The 24,509-nt window shown below is 44.7% G+C and overlaps 1 protein-coding gene across 4 annotated transcripts in view; it reads right to left on the bottom strand.

Annotated features, from left to right (window-relative positions):
• LOC116950996 (folliculin-interacting protein 2-like) overlaps positions 1 to 24,509 on the bottom strand; it is a 65,560-nt gene that overhangs the window by 20,738 nt on the left and 20,313 nt on the right. For 3 of the 4 annotated variants that reach the window (XM_032969257.2, XM_032969255.2, XM_032969254.2), the window contains exons 2-4: positions 13,313 to 13,436; positions 1,927 to 2,052; positions 169 to 269 (exon numbers count right to left, since the gene is read on the bottom strand). In XM_032969257.2, the coding sequence (XP_032825148.2) occupies positions 169 to 269; positions 1,927 to 2,052; positions 13,313 to 13,436 (351 nt within the window). Of the gene's footprint in view, positions 1 to 168; positions 270 to 1,926; positions 2,053 to 13,312; positions 13,437 to 15,540; positions 15,826 to 24,509 lie in introns of those variants that run through there. The other variant, XM_032969258.2, reaches the window with a different exon arrangement.

Consider the following 24,509-nt stretch of genomic DNA (forward strand, 5'->3'; position numbering starts at 1 on the left):
TATTGAGTTTTTTTTCTTCCCGATTCCATTCTGATTATGTACGTGTACATCATGTACAACATGTACACGTACATAACCGGAACGAGAAAGGGTTAAGGCCGGAACGGCGCACTACTGGGTGGTGTGGAGATACACCGTGCCCAGACACCTTTGTATCTCCGCACTCACCGCATGTGGTGGATCTTGAGCGTCGATCCCTTGTAGCTCATGGCCACGGAGCCGAACATCATCTCTCCTAGCATCTTCACGTCAGGGCCCATGCGCACGTACTGGTGCAGGGAAGAGGGAAAGATAGAAACGCACGCGTGCAAAATAACATTAAAATACACAATTATACAACCGTCAAATTAATATGCAATACACAATAAAGACGTTTGTCAATCCACTGCTGGATGAGGGCCTCGTCACACCGTGCGTGTTGTGGGGGTTATTTGACCATACTTCACTCTGCTCATCAGTGCTGGCTGAAGGAGGGAGCATAGAAGCACAGTACAAGAATACATTTTGTTTCACTCCATCCTGCTGCTTGAAATGTAGCTCTGGAGCAGCCAATAACACCTGTTGTGAATAGCGGTCACCCATCAAAGCCCTATTCCTTGGTCAATCCTTGCTTAGCTTTTGAGGGCTGGAGAGATTGGGCACAGGGTGAGTTGTCATAGGCACATGTATATCCATCACTTTAAAATGAATATATTTCCACATTAAACATTATCTGTATTCTGGGTTTTAAATTAGATCTTACGCTCTAAAAAATAGCATAACAGTTATGCAAATATAAGTTAACATATCTTCTAAGCTGATAGAATGAATACAGAAACAAAACAAACGAGACATCCATGATCTTATGTGGCACAATGGCTCTACAATACGACAATTAAACGATTTGTTAGCGAGGGAAAAACGTAAACAAGCACATGCAAGTGATGCGTGAGACTTTTTAAGTCCGATACATTCACCTAAGATGAGGCATGACTGCTCGCCTGAAGCCCAGTGCCACACTTAAGCGCCAGGTTTGCCCAGTCTGTCATCCTGAACCGACAATGGCTTCGGTTCCCAAAATTAGGAAACTAATAATAGCCACTTTTCAAGCGTTGAGCATGTTTACTCCACTTTCAACATCGCAACTTCAACCCAAAAGAATTGTCATAAAAGTCTGTATCGAGTTACTGCCAACCAGGGCACATTTCTGCCCTCAGCTCGTGTGTTCATTTCAGAAGATGATTCGAGCTTCTGTTTTCATTCTCCGAGCCGATGACCTTAGACTAGATGGCACGGGAATGAGGGCAGGCATACAAATTCGTGCGCACGCTCTGCCACAAAGAGAGGCTTTGTTAAATTTAGCCAAGGGTCACACTGGGATGAGGACGTGTATGATATATATCCAGCCTGACACAAGATTGGGTTACCACATGGAAAGTGTTATCTAAGAAGTTGTCTACATGGAAATCGGTGCTTCAGGAGTTCGGTTAGAACCTCACTCAAATGGGCCTGAAGCACTGGGCCGGAAAAGCTTTAGAAGCGCATAAGCTTCGTATCGACATAAAACAACAGTGTCCGATTGTATGACATTGAATTATAGTTGCCCAATGACAACAGTGGTTTCTGCAACCATAGCCATTGAAGCATCGCATGACATCGACGCAATTATTAAGGTAATTGTGCACAAATGGAACTATTTAATTAAAAATTACAGTTCGCTCAGACAGGGCTTTGTCAGACCAACCTGTAAACGCGTGACTTGCCACAATCCAGCCCAGCCTGGATTTGGCCTCACCACATACAATTCAGCCAAAGCTGGTTTAATCCTAGCCCCACCTGATCCAAACCTGACCCAATCTAGAGCAACTGGCCTTAGGCTAGCTCAACGCGGGCTACCCATAGTTCACCCAACTAGAAGTTTTCATCGCAAACATGCCCCAGCCCTACCTGGTACTTGGGATGAGCCTCCCCGCTGGACGGAGCCTGCGAGGAGGAGGAATTGGAGTTGAGGCTCCCCGAGCTCCCGCCGTTTGAGCGGCACCTGCCCAAGCCTCTCGGCGACTCATCGCTCTTCTGCAGCACACAGAACAAAGAGACGAACAGCACGCGCTGTTAACAATGCAATACAAGCATGAGGTGGCTGGGTATGTATGTACGTATGTTGAACTTCTTTTGCACCGTACGTAGCCAACCATGCTAATCTGAGGTGCGGGGGAAGGAAAACAAACACAACACAAAAAGCAGTTCTAAAGGAATGAGTTTTCATCTACAGTGAGGGAAACAAGTATTTGATCCCCTGCTGATTATGTACGTTTGCCCACTGACAAAGAAATGATCAGTCTATAATTTTAATGGTAGGTTTATTTGAACAGTGAGAGACAGAATAACAACAAAAAAATCCAGAAAAACACATGTCAAAAATGTTATAAATTGATTTGCATTTTAATGAGGGAAATAAGTATTTGGTCCCCTCTCAATCAGAAAGATTTCTGGCTCTCAGGTGTCTTTTATACAGGTAACGGGCTGAGATTAGGAGCACACTCTTAAAGGGAGTGCTCCTAATCTCAGCTTGTTACTTGTATAAAAGACACCTGCCCACAGAAGCAATCAATCAATCAAGATTCCAAACTCTCCACCATGGCCAAGACCAAAGAGCTCTCCAAGGATGTCAGGGACAAGACTGAAGACCTACAAGACCATTGCCAAGCAACTTGATATCGAAGACGGCCACAAAAGCGCATCGAAAAGCACGAAGGCAGTGACCGTCTTTGTTCGATGGTTAACCAAAAGCCGCTGCAAGGATGACCAGAGTTGGTGTGGTTGTTTATGCTCCCTGACAAAATCAGCAAGGTATTGTTGTTCATTCATGGCAAGCAGAGGTCGAAGCTGCCCCTGAGACACCCGGGTTCGAATCCAGCCAGCCGCATGCAAGTGGAACTATTTAATTAAAAATTACAGTTCGCTCGAGACAGGGCTTTGTCTCTCTGCCCAGCAACGAGTGACTGACAGAGACCCCATAGCCTCAGACAATTAAACACTCACATCAAGACCTATAGATTCACATGGAGATCTACAAACCCACATTTCCTGAATTGTGAATAGAGTTTTCAAGGGTAGCAAGTTAATGGTCTCGGCTAGGTCACCAATGAACGCACACACAACCATCTTATTAAAGCTCATTGATAAGGCAAATGATGTTTAAAAAAACCCTCTTAGAGCTACAAATATGCACTTTAGTACAACACAAAAGTCACTTATACACAACGGACACAATACAAATACACACGTGAGCAGATTCGGCTATTAAAATGCTTTGGGCTATGACTCACTAGAGCACATTCGCTAGCTCTAGTCCAAATGTAACACGTGCCACCCCTTTTTGCCAAAGGCTCGCCATGAGCGTCAGCTTGCAGAGACACTAAAACAAATAAACAAACCACCACCAGGCAAACACACACACACACACACACGAGTCATACAAGGCTGCTGAACGAATGAACACAAAGACATCGGTGTCTTTTCAGTTTCAACAGAAAAGTGGGCGTAAATACGACAACAGCGGCACCATGACGAGGGAAGAGCCACCAGGTGCAGATGTGGGGGTTTGCGAGCGAGATGAGTGAAGCCCCACGGTGAGAGCAGCCTTGGCAACGGCTTTCAACGACAACACAACACCGCCACCAGTCACGCCCGGTGAAGGTGTGCAGGAGAAACAGCGCGTGATTGTCCCGTTGTGACAATGACCTCGGCAGAGGTTAGTCACCACGTCAATCATTAAAGAGACGCAGTCGGTCGAATTTCATCTGCATTCGCGCAGCGACGTACAGCTTTGCGGGACAGCAGATGACAAACAGATATGTTACGGCCTTTAACAGACTAATGGGGCAGGTGTTGTTAGCCAGGGCCAATTAAGGCTGGCAAGGCACACGAGAGTGGTTGGTGTACCCACACAACACCACGTCGTCTGGCCACCTTTGTCTCCCTAGTGCTGTTTTTTTTTTACTTACACACGTAATAAAAGGATTTAATTTAAGGCTGCAATGACCTAGGGCAGGGCCCAGGACCAGTTCAGATATCGCTCACCACTTATGTTAGCGGTGGCCAGGAATCGACCTCAGTTTGCGATATTCATAGCGGAGTTCACTAACCATTGCGACGGTTCTCCACAATATTATATATCCCCCTTCAAGGTCACCGAAGACTGTCGAGAAAAGTGCTGTCAGCGAGCGTCTATTATGGCCACCGTGGGTCACGAAACCAAGGCGAGCGCTCATCGCCACATCTGGCCACCTGAGGATCCCAACCAATTACGACGTACATTGCATGACGTTCTCATTTTTGAACGGCTGACTGCTACGTTCAGTTAACGTAAAAAGAAAAATGACGCGGCCAACTGGGGCTTAATTTATGACAAGAGACAAGCTCACGCGCGTTCACCATCTTGTTTCATTCGGGCGTCGTAAAAGAATGGCATGGAATGGGGCAAGCGTGCCAGTTGTGTCCTATCGCTTTAAGTGGAGTCCAAACACGAACGGGAAAAAAAATTATCCTTATCACATCTCGTACGTCCAAGTGTTGAGGTGAAGTAAATTACATATTAATTGAAGATAACATATTAACATAAAGAATAAACAATTAAAATGTTTTAATGCCAGTGTTAAAATAAATGAAAAACCCTATGTGTCCTGACTTTTGGACCACCCTGTATATACACGTGTGTGAAGAGTCACAGATGGCATGGAGGAATAAGCCAAATACCTTCTGTAGTGGCTCAATACAGCTCTTTCTACCAACGCTCCTCTGCCAGCAGTGGCATGAGCAAGCAATTGCAGGGCTGCACCTTTATAAATATATAAATGTGTTTACATGGATGATACACAATGCAGCGGTGGCCACAGTTTGGATATGAATATTTTAGCTAATTCATTGAGGGCTAAGACATTTTACTTACATACAACACAATAATATGCAAAAAGAAAGTGAAGTCATATAACTATTTGAGGAAGCAGACGTCCAGCAAACAGCCTATAGCAGTGACATTACCATCCACTCAAGGATACATATTTTGAATGTTAAAATCGCAAATCTGGTTTTCAGTTTACATTTTGAAACCCATAGCAGTCTTGAAAAATCTGGACATGAGCCAGTAAGTTGCAGGCGGGCGCAGCAGCAAAAAAAACAAACATAAGGAATCCTTATGGTAGCTTCGGAGGGGGAAAGCACGTGAGCTGTGTGTTTATTCTTGGGGAGTGAACTTTTTACATTCAAGCTTTGCACGAGCCGTGCAGAGCGAGTTGGGGGGGGGGGTGCCGTGCATGAGCAGCCATGGAGAGATTGGATGTGCCACGGTTCGTGTGGAGGAATTGCAAAGGGACTGCAGATGTCACGGGATAGGAGCCGTCATGCAGAGAGTGGGTTGGTTGTAAAAATACACAGGATGTGTCAAATGGTCCGCCGGCCAAAACATCCATTCTTTCCAAAGAGCGCACGTGATAACTTTTTTGCGATTTATCCTACCGCAAATGTTTGGGGGCTGAACACATCGCATGCTAGCCCCAATGGATTTCAAGACCTCAGGTTCGGGTCTGACCAAAAGCCTCATGACAAAGCACGCGGAGCACACAATTTAAAGCAAGTGTTTTAAGTGTGCAGTAGTTGTACCAAGAGGTGTAAAAAAATCGTCATTGATATGCTGACTGGTGTCTGTGTGTAGGCCAAACATGGAAAATGTATGTATGCGTGTATAAATATATGCGCACACACACACCCACACAAACGGATATAACAGAGGCAGGCAGCATGTGATGCGGCGTGGGTGGCACTATATTTATGGTTACATACCCCGTATAGTGTGCAAGAGGCCGTGTTTTATTTCACTCCCCGAAAGGGCCTGGCGTACTTGCGATAACAGCTTTGGCCCCGATGGTGCCGGTGAGTTGCCAACACTTTGTTTATCTGAATATTTGTTTACACTTCCAGACTACACGCTTGGCTTGTGTCCACATTCAACCCCTCGCACAACAGGGGGGGGGGGGGGGTTGTTCGGGTGGAGGGATCTGCCTTTCCCCCTCAGCCAACTCGGGGAAACTTTTAGTAGGAGACCGACTTTCAATGTGTTCACTCGGGCATAAGTTCCTTCACCAGTTGAAATGCAAGTGCGCTCGAGGGGTCAACGCACATGCTTGCACACCAATGCAATTACAGCTTTAGATTTTTCTCAATTTCAAATAGGTATTGGATACATGGTCAAGATCACCCAGAACAAGTGGTGGATGTCATACCCCTTTCCAGACTTTCATAGATAAAACATCTGACTCTGCATTCATTGGTTGTTAACAAGATCCCATGACTGTCTAAATGTGAGTCATTGTACGCATGGTGTCATGGCCAAATTAAACACCCAGCAATAAGGTATACATCATGCCAATGATCTCACGAATGGCGCCATTACAATTCTCTCCAGCAACGTTTACACCACACGCAAAACACACGATGTACGTTATGTTGAACTTCTTTCGCACCGTACATAGCCAACCGTGCTAATCGGAAGTGCCTGCAGCATCACCAAGAGGCCCCAAAGGGATCACTGATCCCCCCAACAAGAGCAAAACAGGTACACAGCTGCAAGTTACCATGGCACGACAAATCTATGGCCGTGATCCCGGCTGCAAGAGGTATTTGACCCTGCAAGACAACGTGTTGACACCATGAAATCCCACAATCCTTAGCGGGCATCACGCTCTTTTGCATATGGATGCAAGTTAAAAACTTCCATATATTACGCACCGTCCTCAATATCCCCTTTTTCAGGGATATTATGAGTATACATCTAAAAATACTACTTGTAATCATTCCGGTATACAGTGTTGGAATACAAGTTAAGTGTTTAAAAGTCGTTGTTCTTGCATTTCTACGGTTGATACCGAACATGTGGCAAGGCGCTTGTTCAAGGAAATACTGCAGGCGTGAAAAGAAATCACAACCACACGTGCGGCAGGTATAAAAACAAAATGCGCCCCTTTGCCATTGTGAACGGTCAGCGCAAGTCCTACGGTCCGAACGAAAACACTCGCACCTCAGGGCTGTTTGAAAGTTAAATAATTAACCACGGGTTTGCGTCAAATGAAATAGCAGGGAGGTACAAGCACTAGAAATAGTACACTTTCCCTAAGGTGTTCCAAGAGTGCCAAGGTCGTGCCCGCTACCACGCTGGCGAACATCTCTATCGTGAGCTGTTGCTGGGTGTACGTGAGAGGGCACCTGCAATCGCTTACTCGGCATGTGCAGATTTATCAATTAAAACGCTAAAATCAAATTGTTGTGCTCAATAAAGATGCATCAAATTGTGGCAATAATTGATAGTGTAAGTAAAATTCAAGTTAAGAGAGCAAATAAAACCACAAACGAGTCATAATGAGAATACAAATGAGACTGTAAACAATTGATCTTTAAAAAAAAGAGTAAATTATTAAATCGATTTGCAGCCCTGAATCACGACAATTCATCGACTCGCAAGCACGGTGGGTGTGGATCATTCCATGGGCTATCCACGTAGCCGTCCACACTGGTCAACATTGAGATGAGCAGAATCACAATTTGCTCCACTCGAGGAAAAGAAAAACTAAACATCTCACTGCAGTGTGATCACGTCATCTCTAGTTGATCAGAGGGGATCACCTCTGACCAAACTTGGGAGTTCGACACCATAAAGCTTTGAGCAGGAAATGAAACCATCACCTTTGAACGGCAAACCCTGTGCTCATACCTCCACATCATGGCTTCACAAGGCAGGTGTGCTTAACTGTCAGCTATAAAGGAGTCCAGGTGGTTTCCTAGCATAAGGGCGATTACCTCTGGGCACAAGGGTTGGTGGCAGTTGTCAGGGCAGTGTTGTGGAAACGGAGTCACCACGGGCCTGGTAATCGTTGAAGCGGCAGGTCACAGATGCTGCTCAGGTTGCTTTTATCTGACGTAAAGCCCTCCTTGCTATCCTCATTAATGACTAACGTGCCTCGTAAACACGATTGGCCTTATAGATGTGCTTCAGACATTAATTGGCCCGTATGTACAAAACAGTAGAAATATTTTATTCAGAGGAGTAAACACTATTTGGAAAGGTTAATAACGATATAAGTATATCTTTATATCAATGGAGCAGCCCTCGGTTTTATCTAATGGGAGCAGATGCCGAAATCGTATTTGTATCATTGGATAGCTAGAGAACAAAAGAGTTAATATTAAATACAAATGATCCCAAGTGCACAACGAACAAGTCCCCCAGACACATTGAAGAGTGCAGTTTTTCCAGTCAAATTCGCATTTGGTCCTTCCTTTGGCCCCTATAATTTATTAAGCTGTGGTTTTTAAAACGTGCTATTTAAGTGAAGTGGGCGACTAGGATACCCTGCGTTCACCCTCGACGCCACCTCAGTTAACCGGTCCTTGGACATTTAAGGTGACAGGTGCGGACACATCGTTCCTTTCTCAAAGCTCTCTTCTAAGATTCCCGGATCCAAAGGGACTCGCTCACATCACGCACAGGAAGAGTCCCGCGGGTGCAGACACCCAACGTATAAAAACCACCTTCACTTCGAAGCCAATCCAGTTGGGCGAACGTTCCAGGCGGAGTTTTCCGAAGTGTCAGCAGTCACCTGCGATTAACGTTGCCAACCATGGCAGAGGTCACGCAAGTACAGTACAACATGACCCTGGGGGATTGTACTTTTCCCGACTTGCGCATGACCACTGTGCATGGTTCAAGGCAACAACAACAGCAGCAGCGGTGACGGTGCTGCATAGATTGCGGCACCACCGTTAAAAATAGGCGTCCGCTTTCTGTAATTGGGACACCGCAAAGCTTGCTGAATTGTAACAGGACATGGTAAGCACAAGAAGTGGCTAGTGGGCAAACAGGGTACGAAACGCAAGTTTTTTTTTTGGTTCAATAATTAGGATTGTTCCAATATTGTTTAAAAAAACTAATATTTCCAATGAACTTCATTTACAAAAGACAAGAATGCCACCGTCTGGTGCAATGCAGGGATGGAGAGAGAGGATGGTGTAGTGGTGATACTTGTGCTTCACAGTAAAAAAGACTGCGTTTGATTTGAAACAGGCATCTTTCTCCGTGGAGTATGTACAGTGAGGGAAAAACGTATTTGATCCCCTGCTGTTTTTGTACGTTTGCCCACTGACAAAGAAATGATCAGACTATCATTTTAATGGTAGGTTTATTTGAACAGTGAGAGACAGAATAACAACAACAAAATCCAGAAAAACGCATGTCAAACATGTTATAAATTGATTTCCTAATCTCAGCTTGTTACCTGTATAAAAGACACCTGTCCACAGAAGCAATCAATCAGATTCCAAACTCTCCACCATGGCCAAGACCAAAGAGCTATCCAAGGATGTTAGGGACAAGATTGTAGACCTACACAAGGCTGGAATGGACTATAAGACCATTGCCAAGCAGCTTGGTGAGAAGGTGACAAGAGTTGGTGCGATTATTTGCAAATGGAAGAAACAAAAGAACTGTCAATCTCCCTCGGCCTGGCGCTCCATGCAAGATCTCACCTCGTGGAATTTCAATGATCATGGGAACGGTGAGGAATCAGCCCAGAACTACACGGGAGGATCTTGTCAATGATCTCAAGGCAGCGGGGACCATAGTCACCAAGAAAACAGTTGGTAACACACTACGCTGTGAAGGACTGAAATCCTGCAGCGCCCGCAAGGTCCTCCTGCTCAAGAAAGCACATATACATACCCGTCTGAAGTTTACCAATGAACATTTGAATGATTTAGAGGACAACTGGGTGAAAGTGTTGTGGTCAGATGAGACCAAAATGGAGCTCTTTGGCATCAACTCAACTCGCCGTGTTTGGAGGAGGATGAATGCTGCCTATGACCCCAAGAACATCATCCCTACCGTCAAACATTGAGGTGGAAACATTATGCTTTGGGGGTGTTTTTCTGCTACGGGGACAGGACAACTGCACCGCATCAAAGGGACGATGGACGGGGCCATGTACCGTCAAATCTTGGGTGAGAACCTCCTTCCCTCAGCCAGGGCATTGAAAATGGGTTGTGGATGGGTATTCCAGCATGACAATGACCCAAAACACACGGCCAAGGCAACAAAGAAGTGGCTCAAGAAGAAGCACATTAAGGTCCTGGAGTGGCCTAGCCAGTCTCCAGACCTTAATCCCATAGAAAATCTGTGGAGGGAGCTGAAGGTTCGAGTTGCCAAACGTCAGCCTCGAAACCTTAATGACTTGGAGAAGATCTGCAAAGAGGAGTGGGACAAAATCCCTCCTGAGATGTGTGCAAACCTGGTGGCCAACTACAAGAACGTCTGACCTCTGTGATTGCCAACAAGGGTTTTGCCACCAAGTACTAAGTCATGTTTTGTAGAGGGGTCAAATACTTATTTCCCTCATTAAAATGCAAATAAATTTATAACATTTTTGATATGCTTTTTCTGAATTTTTTTGTTGTTATTCTGTCTCTCACTGTTCAAATATACCTACCATTAAAATTATCGTCTGATCATTTCTATGTCAGTGGGCAAACGTACAAAATCAGCAGGGGATCAAATACTTTTTTCCCCTCACTGTAGCTTTTCATCCACACATATAGTGCAGAGTAGGGCCCACCTATCCAGGAGAACCCACAGCAACAATGCATCAAGGATAATAGCTGTGATGATGTACTACGTTTGTTGAACTTCTTTTGCACCGTACATAGCCAATCGTGCTAATCATAGGTGTGGGGGGAAGGACAACAAATTCATGATGAACATAAGACTGGACCCAAATCCAGCAGATACCCCCCCCCCACCCATCAGTGCCAATTAATGCAACAGCTAAGGCAGACTGTATAACCAAGAAAGTTAATGACGGTAAGAATCCAACAATACGATCCAGCATGACCATAATCCGTGGAGGAAAGTTATTCTTAAGCCACCCAACAGCCTTGACTGTTCCATTCTCTCAGCTCGTCTTTAGTCTCATATTTCATATCCTCAGATCATCTTTCCATCCTCACATTTTCTCATCAGTTGTCCTATTCCACGTGCTGTGAACAATCTGGGAAGCATGCCCAAGTGTCGTTGACTTATCACAGGAAGAAGAAAAGAGAGCAGGCTATTTCCATTGTGCGCTATCAAGCGTCACTGCTGCCCCCTATCAATTCCCTGTCTCTCGCAGATCTACATTTTATTTTGACATTTTACTGTCACAAACACTGCTTATCCCTCGTCTATCCTCAGACAATATCATCCTACATTTTCCACAGTGGCTGGGTGTTTCGATAGCAGGCACTGACCAAAATAATTTGCGGATTTTGGTTGAAGTCTTCTGCAGACTTTGATAAACTACCATACGTCATTAGCAAGTGAATGGTTCTGGGATATAATTAATGTTAGATAAATCGCCGAGGTGACACGATAGCGCAGTGGTTATTACACCTTGCTCCAAACATGGTCGCATGAGTTCGATTCCCAGCTACAGCCAACATATCTAAACATGTTCTGGGCACCCCTTATTTCACCAACCCGCACTGATCAATGTGGTAAAAAAAACCCTCATGGCTGGCACGACGCGAGAACGCTGTACATTTTATTTATTTTTTATCGGTGAAAGACAGTTCAAAATAATAATATCTCCTTACATTTAAACTTACAATTGTTAATCTTTAAAGATAAAATCATCACCATCAGCGTTAGAGAAAAAACCAACACCTCTTTCCGGAGCTTAAGAATCCATTCCCATGCGGTAACTTACAAAAGCCAAAGAATAAGCCACCAGGCCGAGTCTCTCTCAATATCTTCCAGCAAGGAGGTGTGCTGCGAGTGAGCATTTCAATGGCGGGGGTTATCACTCGCACCAAACCGGGTCTTCCGACGGGGCCATTCCTCTCAAAAGTCAAACCAGCAGTAGATTAGCAAGAATTAAAGAGAGGGACGGGGTGGCGTGAGGTTTCGTGTCCTGCCCTTGTGCATCCCGCCCCGCGTTGCGCGGCACGGGGATGTTGTATGCGAGCTGATGGCGGTGACACGGAAATGCGACACCAATCAGCTGCGGGGGGGGCCTCGCGTGGGATTACACGCAGGGCAACGGGGAGTCGAGGTGAAAAGGGGGGCTGAGAAACATCGCTAAGAGTAGCGGCAGCGATAAATATCCCCCCCACCCCCGCAGAATGTCTGGTTAAGTGGTGCTAAATGTAGAGGGGCCATTTAACCTGTGGATAGCAACACATTCCAGGTGACCTGCGAATGTGTTGAACTAAGTGAGAGTTCAAAAACAAGTTTTTTTTTTAATGCGAATGCATAAGGCGTGTATGTACAATTTCTTCAATATACTGCTGGATGATGGGTTCCCCATACTGTACAGGTCGTGAGGTTTATTTAACCATACCTCACCAAGCCAGTCAGTTTGGAATGGTGAAGGCATGGGAGTATATAAATGTAGCCCAACAATTGATGAAGCTCTAATTTCCACCATACAGCCCACAGCCTTTTAACAATCTTCTGAAATATCGAAGCACTATCCAGGCTCACTCCTGCTTGGCTTGCGGTGTATTTTGGGTAACTTGGTCATAGGTGAGATATTTAGGTATATTACGTAAATCTGTAAAGAGCTTCTGCAAAAAAGAATGTGTATTTCCTCGTAGCAGTGAAGAAACTTGGTTGTGGGATGTGTAACTGGTACCTATGATTTTTATTGCGCTGGTCCTAAATTTAAAGAATATGCTAAGAATTATATACTCTGTCCTCAATCATGTATTCTTGGCAATGAGGATGGAACACCCTAAATTCTAATAATGAGGCCTCTTTCAAGCAGTGATATGAATGGACTTGGCAGAAGGAACGACATACTGTTTATCTTGCAAAGACGGAACTATCTTTGTATGTGTGTGCGCTTGCAATTGTGGGGGACGGAGGGCAGAGGCATAACAAACTGCGCTATGAACCAACATACCCGAGTTAAATTCCTGGCCATGGCAGAGTAATATTTGAACAGGTCCTGGGGCCTCAAATTCGACTGACTGTAGCCTTCAATTGGTATACTTAGTAGGGTGTGTGTAGGCATCAGCAAGGCAGAGACGAAAGGTGGCCGTGCATGGTGCTCTGTCACACCACACCTTCATGAGCAGTTCTGGCCTCACCAAAGTATAATGCTCACTCGCTTGCCACACTGCACCCTTGTTTGGTGCCATGGCGGCCACAACATTCTCTCGAGCAACATAGTCTTTTTTGACCGGGTGCTCGCAAACATCACTTATTGGAGATTGTCTTAAGTGTGGCCACACACGTCAATCCAATGATTACCTGAGGGGCTTCATCAACGATGCGCACGGAGTCGGAGTCAAACAGATGCTGCCGGCCACGGCGGTCGCAGTCCTGGTAAATCACGAGCCGGATCTGGCTCCCATCAAACTCGCACGTGGGCCATCTGCTCGGCACAAGCACAAGAAAGCACATGATGAAAACACGTCATCATCATCATCAACCAGTAGCAGCACAACAACAATTACTCCTTCACAGCATTATTCCACATTCACGTGGCGTGGGGAGGAGGGGGAATCTGCCTTTCCTGGTTTTCTCATCTACCCATTCCTGTCCTTGGCCCTCTTCTCCGGCGATTCATCCCATAGTAGTGACCCACCCAGCTCCACACGCGAACACGTGCGAATTAAAATGGAAAAGCTAATGGCAAAACGTACACTCAAATTATAAAACATGTCAAGACGACAAAAATGAGCGCTCAAAAGTTTTGTTTGTTTGGTTTAACTTAAACTTGTACCCCAAACCTAACCGCAGCTCTCAATGGAACAATATCACACGCAGGGTGGGTAGTACTGGTTCACATTTATTTATGAGAAAATACAACATAGTTACGTGCAGTTCATCAACACTATAGAAACACGACAGAATACAAGTTTACGGAACAAAGTACCACGGAATCGCACGAGGTTATCAACGTTAGCAAGTCACACGCCAAGCACCCTTGAGTTTTACAAGGTGAAACCAATACCGAGATGCGAGGGCCTGTATTAATTTCATGACGGGCGGAGGGAGGGGAACTCATGTGACCACCCACCTCATTAGGACATAGGTTCGCACCCGGGGTTTTTTCCCACCACGTTCATTAAACCCAAACTGGCCGCAGTTGATGCACCCTCTAGAAATTCCAAACACTTTCGTGGAGGTAATACCCGGGTCCCGACTCCCAAAAGCAACCATTAAACAACCTCCCGTTGAGTCCGGCGTCAAAAAAAGAGCGTGGGTTTATGTTGAAATGAACGGAGTGTCGATGGCCACTGTAAGGACACTTTAGTTTCATCCTAAAAACAAACCAGGGACTTCTGGTTCTTAACCTTACTGTAATCATCTCAACAATTCAAGGCACATCGCGGACACCCGTGAAATATAAATCTTGAAAGGTGACATGACACGTAAATATGTATTAGGACAATGCCTGATGGGTATCATAAACCAAAATTAGTTCAGGAGTTGTCAACTCTACCTCGTTTTAGAGGAAGCGTTTCTCAAATTTATCATTTAACTATCCTGACAGATGCATATAGTGTACAATAATTACTTGCGACACACTGACAAAAGGAAATAAAAAGACATGGGTCTAATAACTACACACGAATAAATTCACATTTCAATCCATCAGCCGATGGCCTAACTACCAACATGCTAACCAATGTACTCATGTGTACCAACACCATCTGCACAAACTTAATGCCCATAGTCCAATGGACTAAACACATTTTAGAATGTTAACATGATGATGATGAGACGGAACCTTGTCTTAGCTTCATGCCAACAATCCACTAAAAAAAGTACAGAATACATTTTGTCTAATAAACACTAAAATTGAAATCTAATGTTCAATGAAAAAGGAAGACGAGGGCAAAAGCTAGACGAGAGTTTCGATTTAAAGCTTTCGTGACTGCAAGGATTCATCTTCTTTGGTTCTTTCGGTAAAGTCATTCCACGTGACTTTACCGAAAGAACCAAAGAAGATAGACCAGAGTTGTCCCAAAGAACTGATCATTAATGACAGGCTATAACCTACACAACAATGTTTGATTCAATTAGCATGCTAATTCACAACCCAGCTTGTAATGAATAGAACACTACATATAATTGCATTTAAAACAGATATAATTTTTTTAACAAGTCCAGAAGCTTAACGCTGGCTATCCTTCAAAGTAGCTTATTTCATTGCCTGACAATTTCACAAGCATAATCACTCCAGCCAACTGCATCAGCCTACCCTGAAGTCTTCCACATTGCTGGTGATACATTCACCATGAGGCTGGGACGCAACAACGATGTAAAAGGAGCACCAAATAACAAAAATAATCCATGGGCCCTTCAAGAGTACTGTGATGAACAATAAAGCGTAGGGAAACACTGCTGGTTTTACACGCGAAACACACTCTGCTCGGGTTAATGTTCCACTACGGCCAGGTTTAAAAGTTAACAATGCAGCAGCAGCTTTCGAAAATAAAAGCATTTAGTCAACACGATAAAATTCTTACCGATGAGACAGTCGGGGAGGCCGGGTCACGTCACTGCCACACGGGCACATTTCTCCCGCTTTCAAAGTCGTTTCCCATTTAGTGGAGCACAGACACATCTCCTGATGAACGGCACGAGGGAGGGGAACTGTGCAGTGCCGACGAGCGAGCAGGCGAACGAGGGAGCGAACGAGGGAGCAAACGAGTGAGCTGGCTTACGTGCGTGTGCGCGCGTGTGCACACAGCACATTCTGTGCCGTGACGCCACTCGATTGCGGAGTCATTCGCATGCAGGGTCACAGGGCCAGCGCATGCGCTTGGAAAGCCTCCCCACGAGAGGGAGGGAGCTGGGGGTGGAACCAGAAAAGAAAAGCACGAGCTAATTATAGCCTGTGCACACCAACGCAGGCAGGCTTGGCAGCACAGGGCTGTCATATGACTGAGGGGCGGGGAGACGCAAAGGGAGGGGTGGAGGTATCCTGGGCCCGGTGTGATAGGAGGGAGCTAAACATCAGTAGGGGATTAAGGAATGAGGGAGGCGCTACGGAGAAAGAAGGGGTAGGGGGATAGGGGGAAAGCAGTAGGGAGGTCACCGAGTGGGAGGGAGATGATGGGACCCAGAGAATATTAAATGGGTTCATCAGTCTAGCTCAGGGGCTCCCAACCTGCTGCTCCGGAGCCACGTGCGGCTCTAAGGACTGCTTCCTGACATTATTTATTAACGACCACCGTCTTATTCTTAGTTTTTTCGGTAAAGTCACGTTGAAGGGAAACAACAAAATAATAAAATATATATAAAACAATAAAAAAATTCTCACGACGTTTCGACCATAACTCAAACGGTCACCTGAAGATATTTTATTATTTTGTTGTTTCCCTTCAACGTGACTTTACCGAAAAAACTAAGAATATGAATTACTGCAGTCACGAAAGCTTTAAATCAAAATTTGACCACCGTCTTGTATTCATATTGCATTGCGGCTCTTGAAATTGTTTTTTTTCCCCGAATTGGAAAAAAAAATCGTCCTCATATTTTTCTTTTGGTTGCCAACCAGTGGTCAAGCTAACATGAATACACGCCGTTGCGTTACACACTGTCGTTATAATGTGAATCGTTCAACCCAGGAAAAGGCTCAAGTCTCAACACCCTTTTTACTGTAGGCTCCTGCTTGGAATGTTTGGACAATACTCATTGAAATATTTGTACATTTGGGTGAAAACTGCTGACACTGATCTTTGCAGAGACAATCTGGCAGCCTCCTTCCTGTACTGCCTCCAAAATGCTCCTATATTCTCTGCATGAGCCACCAACCAACGCTCCCTTCATGCCTCTTGATTAAAGCTGTTTACCACTTGGAAGAAATATTCATATGTACATTATCTCTAACAATCACGTTTGGTTGAAATTATGTATAGTACCACGTTGTATTTTTTCCCCATTCAGACGTAAAATTAATGAAAACTCATGGGAATATTTTGGTCACGCCATTCGCAGAGAAACTGACAATATCCAAAGTTCACACCACTCACTGAGTAAGCAAGCCACGCCTAAACACTACACTCAGTCTAAGTGCCTGCTCACATATACTTCGTAAATAAGAGCGAGTGTGAGCATATTCCAGGATCACAAGGCAGCTCAGACTTTAACACGTGGTAAAAGAAGACTCGGACATGTGCATCACTGGTAGCCCTAAACTACTGTGAATTTGAAGATGCTTTACACGTCCACAATTGATGTCGCTGACGAATGTCAACAGGCTGCTTATTCCCAGGACTACAAGTCCGCAGAGCAAAATAATTTTGGAACGGCATTCTTCAGTGATTTCTGCCCAGTACGGTAATTTGCACTCGATGCGCTTGCGTGTTCATTTATCCGTACGCAAGTATGCGCGCGTCATCTCCACAATTACTTGGCTGATGAGCGTCTTTGCGGTAGACAATGAGGCCGATTAACTACTATAAAGCTTCACCGCTTCGAACGCGCCGTAATCCACATTGTCAGCACAGAGAAGTGGAAGGGAAATGAATTGTTAGACTGTACTCCGGCACCTATGCCACCCACCTTCAACAACCAGCACTCGCCAGCGTGAAGTGGGACCAAACAACCCACACGACCCGCATGGCACAGGGAGGCCCTCATCCAGCAATGGCTTGCCGCGCACAAAGCTGCCCTTCGCGCATGTCAACAAGTTCCTAACCGTATAGTTAGTAAGCAAGTACACGAATTTCTTAGAAGTGGCAACCCACATATAGCCGGAAAGGCATGTGGAACCTTTCTGGGCTCTCCTGGGAGTAACCGATGTCAGCTGCCTAAACATCCACGTGTTTATTGTTGACAATTCTAACCCATCCCCTAATTGAGTGCCATGCAATAAGGTGACAGTCTCTGTACACGTCGATGTGTAAACAGCAGAGCTCGGAATGAATGGATACGAGAGGGCTGTAACATTAATGGCGAGGGGCTGTATTTTGAGGCAATTTACGCTGGAATTTGGTTCAAATTAATATACGAATAAATGCATCGAACAGGTCGCCCGCAGTTCTGTGTTTGCTGATATTTTAACACCGGAAGACTTGGATTAAAAGGTGGTAACATAATCTGGAGGTTGGTACACTTACTGCTGAGCCAATTCGCAGGAGTTTGCAGTTTGAGTGCAAGTAACACCATAGGACATAACCGAAGCAGTGCGTGTTATGTATTGTGGCTTATATATGAACCGCAGCACATTGATTGTGCTATATAAAGATTTTAATTGAACATGAGAGTACGTTCGAGTATGTTCATATATAAATACAGCTATTTGCACATTTGTGCCATGCTGCACGTATGGAAGCTCTGTTCCGGCAATGTGAAACGGATGACTGTATTCATACGTTTACAACACCAAAGCGCACCACCAAAGCACACGCCAAAATAGAACGCCTCCATGACTTGCTGCATTGTTAAAGTCACGTTGTCGTGATCAACATTCTTTCGCAGTGCTGCATTTGTGTGTTGGCCGCGTCACGCGCCTAACCCCCCCCTTTCCCCAGGGGTTAATCTGCCTTGGTTTACCCTCCCCACTGCCAGAACTGCCAGGGGGGGGTGGTGGCGGCGGCTGTGACGTTATACTATCCCACTCTGCCTGCTTTGTTTACCTTTAAAACAGAGGCGGATAGGAAGCAAACATGGAATCAGCAAAAGGGCCAATTTCCATAGGTGACCAAATCCTTACAGGAAAACAGGCGAAGCGGTGGAGATGAAAATCGGTGGATGTTGCGTGTGGACGATGCAGTCGCCAACATTGTGAGCTCGAGTGACAGGATACATTTCAGTGAAATCAAAACACAACGGACAGGCTCAGTAGTGTTGCATAAGCACACAAAATAGCTCATCACATTAATCATGACTTAGCTACAGTGAGGGAAAAAAAGTATTTGATCCCCTGCTGATTTTGTACGTTTGCACACTGACAAAGAAATGATCAGACTATAATTTTAATGGTAGGTTTATTTGAACAGTGAGAGACAGAATAACAACAAAAACATCCAGAGTAGAAATGCTCTAGTTTTGCTTCCAGCCATCACCCCCTTTTTTGTAAAAAAAAAAATGCTATCCCTTCTTCAGAGAAGGGTCATTACCCCAAATTGTATATCATCGTTGCAAAGCAGTGTTCAATGCTGAGGATGCTGATGTGTTTTTTTACTCGCTTTTTTTTAGCTCTTGTTTCCTTGTTGGGCAGCTTTTGGTGACCGATTTCCTGCATCCACAAAGCAAAGGCGCTTACTCTCATGTCGTCTCAGGTAGTGTCCCACAAATGCTGAACAGCAAGCAAACAAGTGGCCGGGGTAGGATTGAACGTACTAGGGAAGCCACTGTGACATCCCGTTTTGTCGCAGGCCCGGGGTGAAGTGCACATCGAAGCAAGCGCGCACTTCTTGGTTGTGACCAAAGGGATAATCGAGGTTACATTATGTATGTGGAACTTCTTTCGCACTGTACACAGCCAACCGTGCCAATCAGAGGTGCGTGCTAATTATAACGTGGAGAGAAGCAAATAAACGTGCACTGACGGTGTAGGTGGTGAGGGGCTCTTGGGCCCGAATCTCTGCTACTTCCTGGCCAAAGCAATGGTGACGAGAGATAAACGGAGTTTCACTATTTAAATATTTAGCGAAGAAGCACCTGAGAGCTCAAACTGAATATTGCAAAAGGAATTCAAAGACCAGATTCAGGCAACACGGGGATACCTGCAAAGGAAACAGAGGCCTTAATTATCTCACAGCCTTCAACAGACACTTGAGTCGAGCCGAAATACTGGGGAAACCCATTGACCTCAGTGTGAAAGGACGAAAAGGCCGTCGACTCTTATCCAGGAACTTTTGCCAAATTCTTCCACTGCAAATTAATTTGGTGAAGACTCACCAAATGCGTATTACAGACCTTACACGTCAACCTTCTTATCCCCTTCGAACAGGATGTCCCAGACCCGTGCTTAAATGTCCAACCCGGGGTTGAACACGTTGCTCCACATATCCAAGTCGCTCGAGTTTTGGTACCAGAACCTCCTCTGGTAGTGCAGAGCACAGCAATCTGGGAGACGCTAATGTCTTCTTGATGTCAGAAAAATAAGGCAGCTTTTCTGACGGGACTACCCAGGCCTTAAGCAATACAGCTTGGCATTTAAACCTGTTCATTTAATTATTTTGCAACAAAAGTTGCTAGAGCACATGGTTGAATCAAATGGAAAACAATGCCCTCCAAAAGTTTACAATACACTACCCCTCTGCGTATGGAAACCTATAAATCATTACACTAACTGCATTGCATACACTTGGCAAGCTTGTTATGGAAAACCTGGGCAAGAGGGCTCGGTCACTGGATTGGAATCATTGCCACAATATCCTGGCAAATGCAGGATAAGTGGTAAAGTTTAGCGAAGTGGCTAATTGGCTCAACACGTTCACTCCACATGCAAGTGAGTCTACAAAGTAGAAATCCTCGGCGACCGGATACGCAGAGAAACACGTCAGATCACACTGCTCCATCGCTGCAAGTAAAATTGGTATTTAGAAATTATGACATATACCAAGAGTTAAATGGCAATTACAAGCGATATCTTCACGCTAATGTGTTCACACTTACATGGAGACTTTTCAATTAACAAACCAGCTAGTTTGAACACAACAGCTATTCTTACTTGTAGCTGAATAAAGCCTATCGAATTTCTTGTAAAACACGCTCATTTAAGTGTGATCACAGCCCCGCATTCTGTTACAGAAGACCAGTGTGCGAGTGGATTATTATTCATTACTGTGAGAAGGCATATTCTGATCAAGCTTACCAATGCCAACATTATTTATGAGCTAATTTAATTCGACATTACACTCCAAAATGTGAGGTTTTAATTTATGGACACCAAGTGTGGCTTTCCCACTGCAGGTGTATGGCCTCATGTCTGTTGTTGCCAGAAACTTTTGGCAGGGTGGTGTCTGCTGTCAAAAAAAATGTTACTGTGTGGATGCAATCTAAAACCCCTTGTGCAATTTCCTTCATTTAATCGGGAGTAAACCACAAACCCACGATGAAACCTATGTCATCCGATCTGGAAACATTGCAGGGCCGAGCCTGCAGTATATGCTTGGATGGTTGATCGCAGTGCACGCCAGGTTGTCATAGGCGGCTGCAGACAATGCAGCAGAATTCAACATTGGGCTGTACATCTATGCTCCCTGCTTCACAAACCTGCACTGTGACATACGTGAAATATCGTCAAATAACTCCCACAACCTTAACGGCATGGTGAGGCCCTCATCCAGCAGTGGAATGACAAATGGGCAGTATTTGTACAAATCACAATGTCCTTTTCAAACAAAGCATTTTCATGTAGTCATGTTATCATTAAGTGGGGTGGCTGGATATTTTAAAGTACACTTACCTCCATGTCGGAAGCTTACTTGTTACAGAAGCCATCTCCTCGGCTTTTAAAGTCTCGCAAGCTCTGACAGAAGTGACTCTGGATGTACGCTCAGACAGGGTGAACATACTAGTGTTCTTCACAAATGTGTATCCTAGTCTGGCTGTGTTATGGCCAAACCACTCCTCCGACAACATAAAGATACAATTTCTTGAAACCCAATTTATGTATATTTATATAAAACCCATACTGCACAGTCTCAAAGAGCTTCCAAGTGTAAAGGTTTAAAATCACGAAGATTTACCTCTGCCAGCCATGTTACAGGCTTTCAAAAGCATCGTAGTCAAACAGCACTTGGTTAAACACTGCCTCCAACATCCTCCACTCTCCACCCGCGAATGCCGATTGCAATGAACACGCGTCCCTAACAAAGCAAGTAAAGCCTTTGGAGCGCTCTCCATATTATCGTTGGGTAGGGGGTGTTAGCAAGTACCAAGTATCAATGCAGGTGTCTGGGGTACAACTGAAGGCAGCCATACGCTTATGAGAAAACCTGTATGGGCACAGGCATTTTTCGCGTTGCATTTATAAGGCACCGATGCATGGTAACCCAAGGCAGGCTTGGCACCCACAACGTGTGGTATTTGCAGCGCCGTGATTGCTGAGCAACGTGATTGGACGGCTGACCAGCTGAGCTCAGAATACAGATGCACAACCTGAGCTCATTGGCCGTTGAGGGTGAGAGAGGGGGGGAAGAAGATCAGGGGACGACCAGGAGAGCGCATTGCTGGCTCGCTGTGCCCGTGTATTGAATATCCACCATAAACAGGGCACAGCACTGTTTACGACTGCAGTGCTTGTTTATTTTACAAGCTATTGTTTAGCCAAGTTATTTCGTTAGGTCATGTATGGTCATAAAAAAAGTATGTTTACCTTTCACCTGGCTTGTGATCATGGGACCTTTAAGTATTCTTAAGTAGGTAAATTCAAGAGATCAGCTTCACATTTCCTTGCAATGGACAATGTGCCCCAGGATGATTTGCTTTCAGAGCACTCTTGATGGGTGTAGGTCACATTTCAAATTCATTGGCAGTCCCCGTCTCCTGCTGCCTGATCCTGCACCCACATGACCTCCGCACTGGCGCGAACCCTAATGCCCAGCTTGCGAAGAATTTGGCAGACGAAGAAGCCAATAATTCGAATCGGCAACACCACATGTGTAGCTCAAAAACTAAACTGTTAGACTGCTATAATCATGACCTAGATATCACTGCAACTGGACCTGACTGCCATATGCTGGGCAAGAGTGTCACGGTGATGATTTAGTACATGCCAGAAACACTAGCAGGGGGGAGCGCATTTAACTATAATTGGAAGATTCCAGGCGTGCTCCGATCGCAAGAGCGCACGTAGGTGCATGGTGCAAATAAGGAAGGCACGGAGATGGACATCTGTGCCAGCCAATGGAAATGCATTCGTTTTAGAACAAAAAAAATGTGTGTTGTCCTATGTTAGAGCTCAAGGGCATAAAAAGTAGCAAACAACTCAAAGGCTTCGAATCAGTCATCAGGCATCTGAGAAGTTTTATACAGAGGAGGCCAATGGTTATGTGGGTCAGCGCACACGTGCAGTTGCTGAATAATTATTCAGTGTTTTTTGCTTTACAAATGACTGAAGGGCCATCTTGCCTTACTGAAGACAAATTCGGAAAATCGATCGAGGTCCTTAAACTTTAAAATCAATCAAAGCTGTTTTCCGCCCGCATCCCGTGTCCCCATTCCGGTGCAGCAGTGGAAAGTGCGAAAAATTTAGCCCAGGCAGGTGCTCTCCTTACTAGATGGTGCTTAAAAAATGTTACTTGAGGATTTGCAAAAATATCACAAGAAATGTGCCTCCGGGCTCTGGAGACCGCCTGCGGAAAATTCTAGGCATGTGTTGACAATGATGGCGATCAAGTGAAGATTATTTGACTTTTTCAAGCTATAAACATACATTTGTTATCATGTTAGTGTATTACGTGACTTTACCGAAAGAACCAAGAATGTGACCATGTAATAGTTTATTATTAATGTACATTCTGTAGATCATTCCAGAGTGATACAACCATTCCTCACCACCGTCTCATGCCACCCACGAGCCAATATGAAGTGCTCAGCAACCACCTAGTGGCAGCTTTTGAGACCTCTAATATCTCTCTCGCGCCGCCACTGGTTGTGCAACAGTGTGCCAGACTTTGCGCTTCTGTTCGCTCACAGCTAACAAAAGTAAAACAAGTTCCATAGCATATACATTCTAGCACTCTCGGGTACTCTGCAAATTAAACTAAGTAATGCTAATTTTCCCAATATCATTGGGTTTTTTCATGAATAAGAAGCTTTTATTCATTCCACTATTTGCCTCCGAGATACAATTTCCAGAATACTGGAGATGTCTTACAAGTAAAGATGTCAATTACGGTCGTGCCGGATTGTTTGAGACGTTTCACGCAATGATTTACGTAGAAAATACAACTCGGGTGTGAAATGTGCGACCATGATGATATTTCTTGCGCTGAACTACAAAAAATACAACTGACACACGAATGATTCTTCTCAACCAATCATAGCGAAATGATGGATGGGCTGTGAAGACCATGACTGAGACTTGAATTTACAGGTGACTCAGACATTTATATACATTTAAAAAAGTCACTATATCTTCATGAATTGTCATCACTATCACCATCAATCATCATCTAGATTTTTCGTAATGAATATAGTTTTGTTTTTACTATATGTACAAGGCAGCATTGTACATTTTAGTGAGCCACACGTTTTCAACTAAACATTCAACTGAGAAAATGTAATCAACTGCTGACATTTAGCGAGATCAACTTCGGTTTGGTGGCCCGATTTTTTGAGTCACCGAGGCCATTCATCTGTCTACAGCAAGAGTCACGTGGAGTGATAATTTATGTGCAACCAGAGCCATCAACACTACCACGGTCCAAGTCTGCAAATGGGTCAAAGTACATTGTGTTTTTGCAGCTTGATAATGAAAATCAGCATGTCAATGCGAGTTAAAGGAAAAATATTTCAACGTGCGTATATTATC

Source organism: Petromyzon marinus, chromosome 41 (genome assembly GCF_048934315.1).
Source record: "Petromyzon marinus isolate PM22_M1 ecotype Great Lakes invasive population chromosome 41, UKy_Petmar_22M1.pri1.0, whole genome shotgun sequence".
In the NCBI taxonomy this organism is placed as follows: Eukaryota; Metazoa; Chordata; class Hyperoartia; order Petromyzontiformes; family Petromyzontidae; genus Petromyzon; species Petromyzon marinus.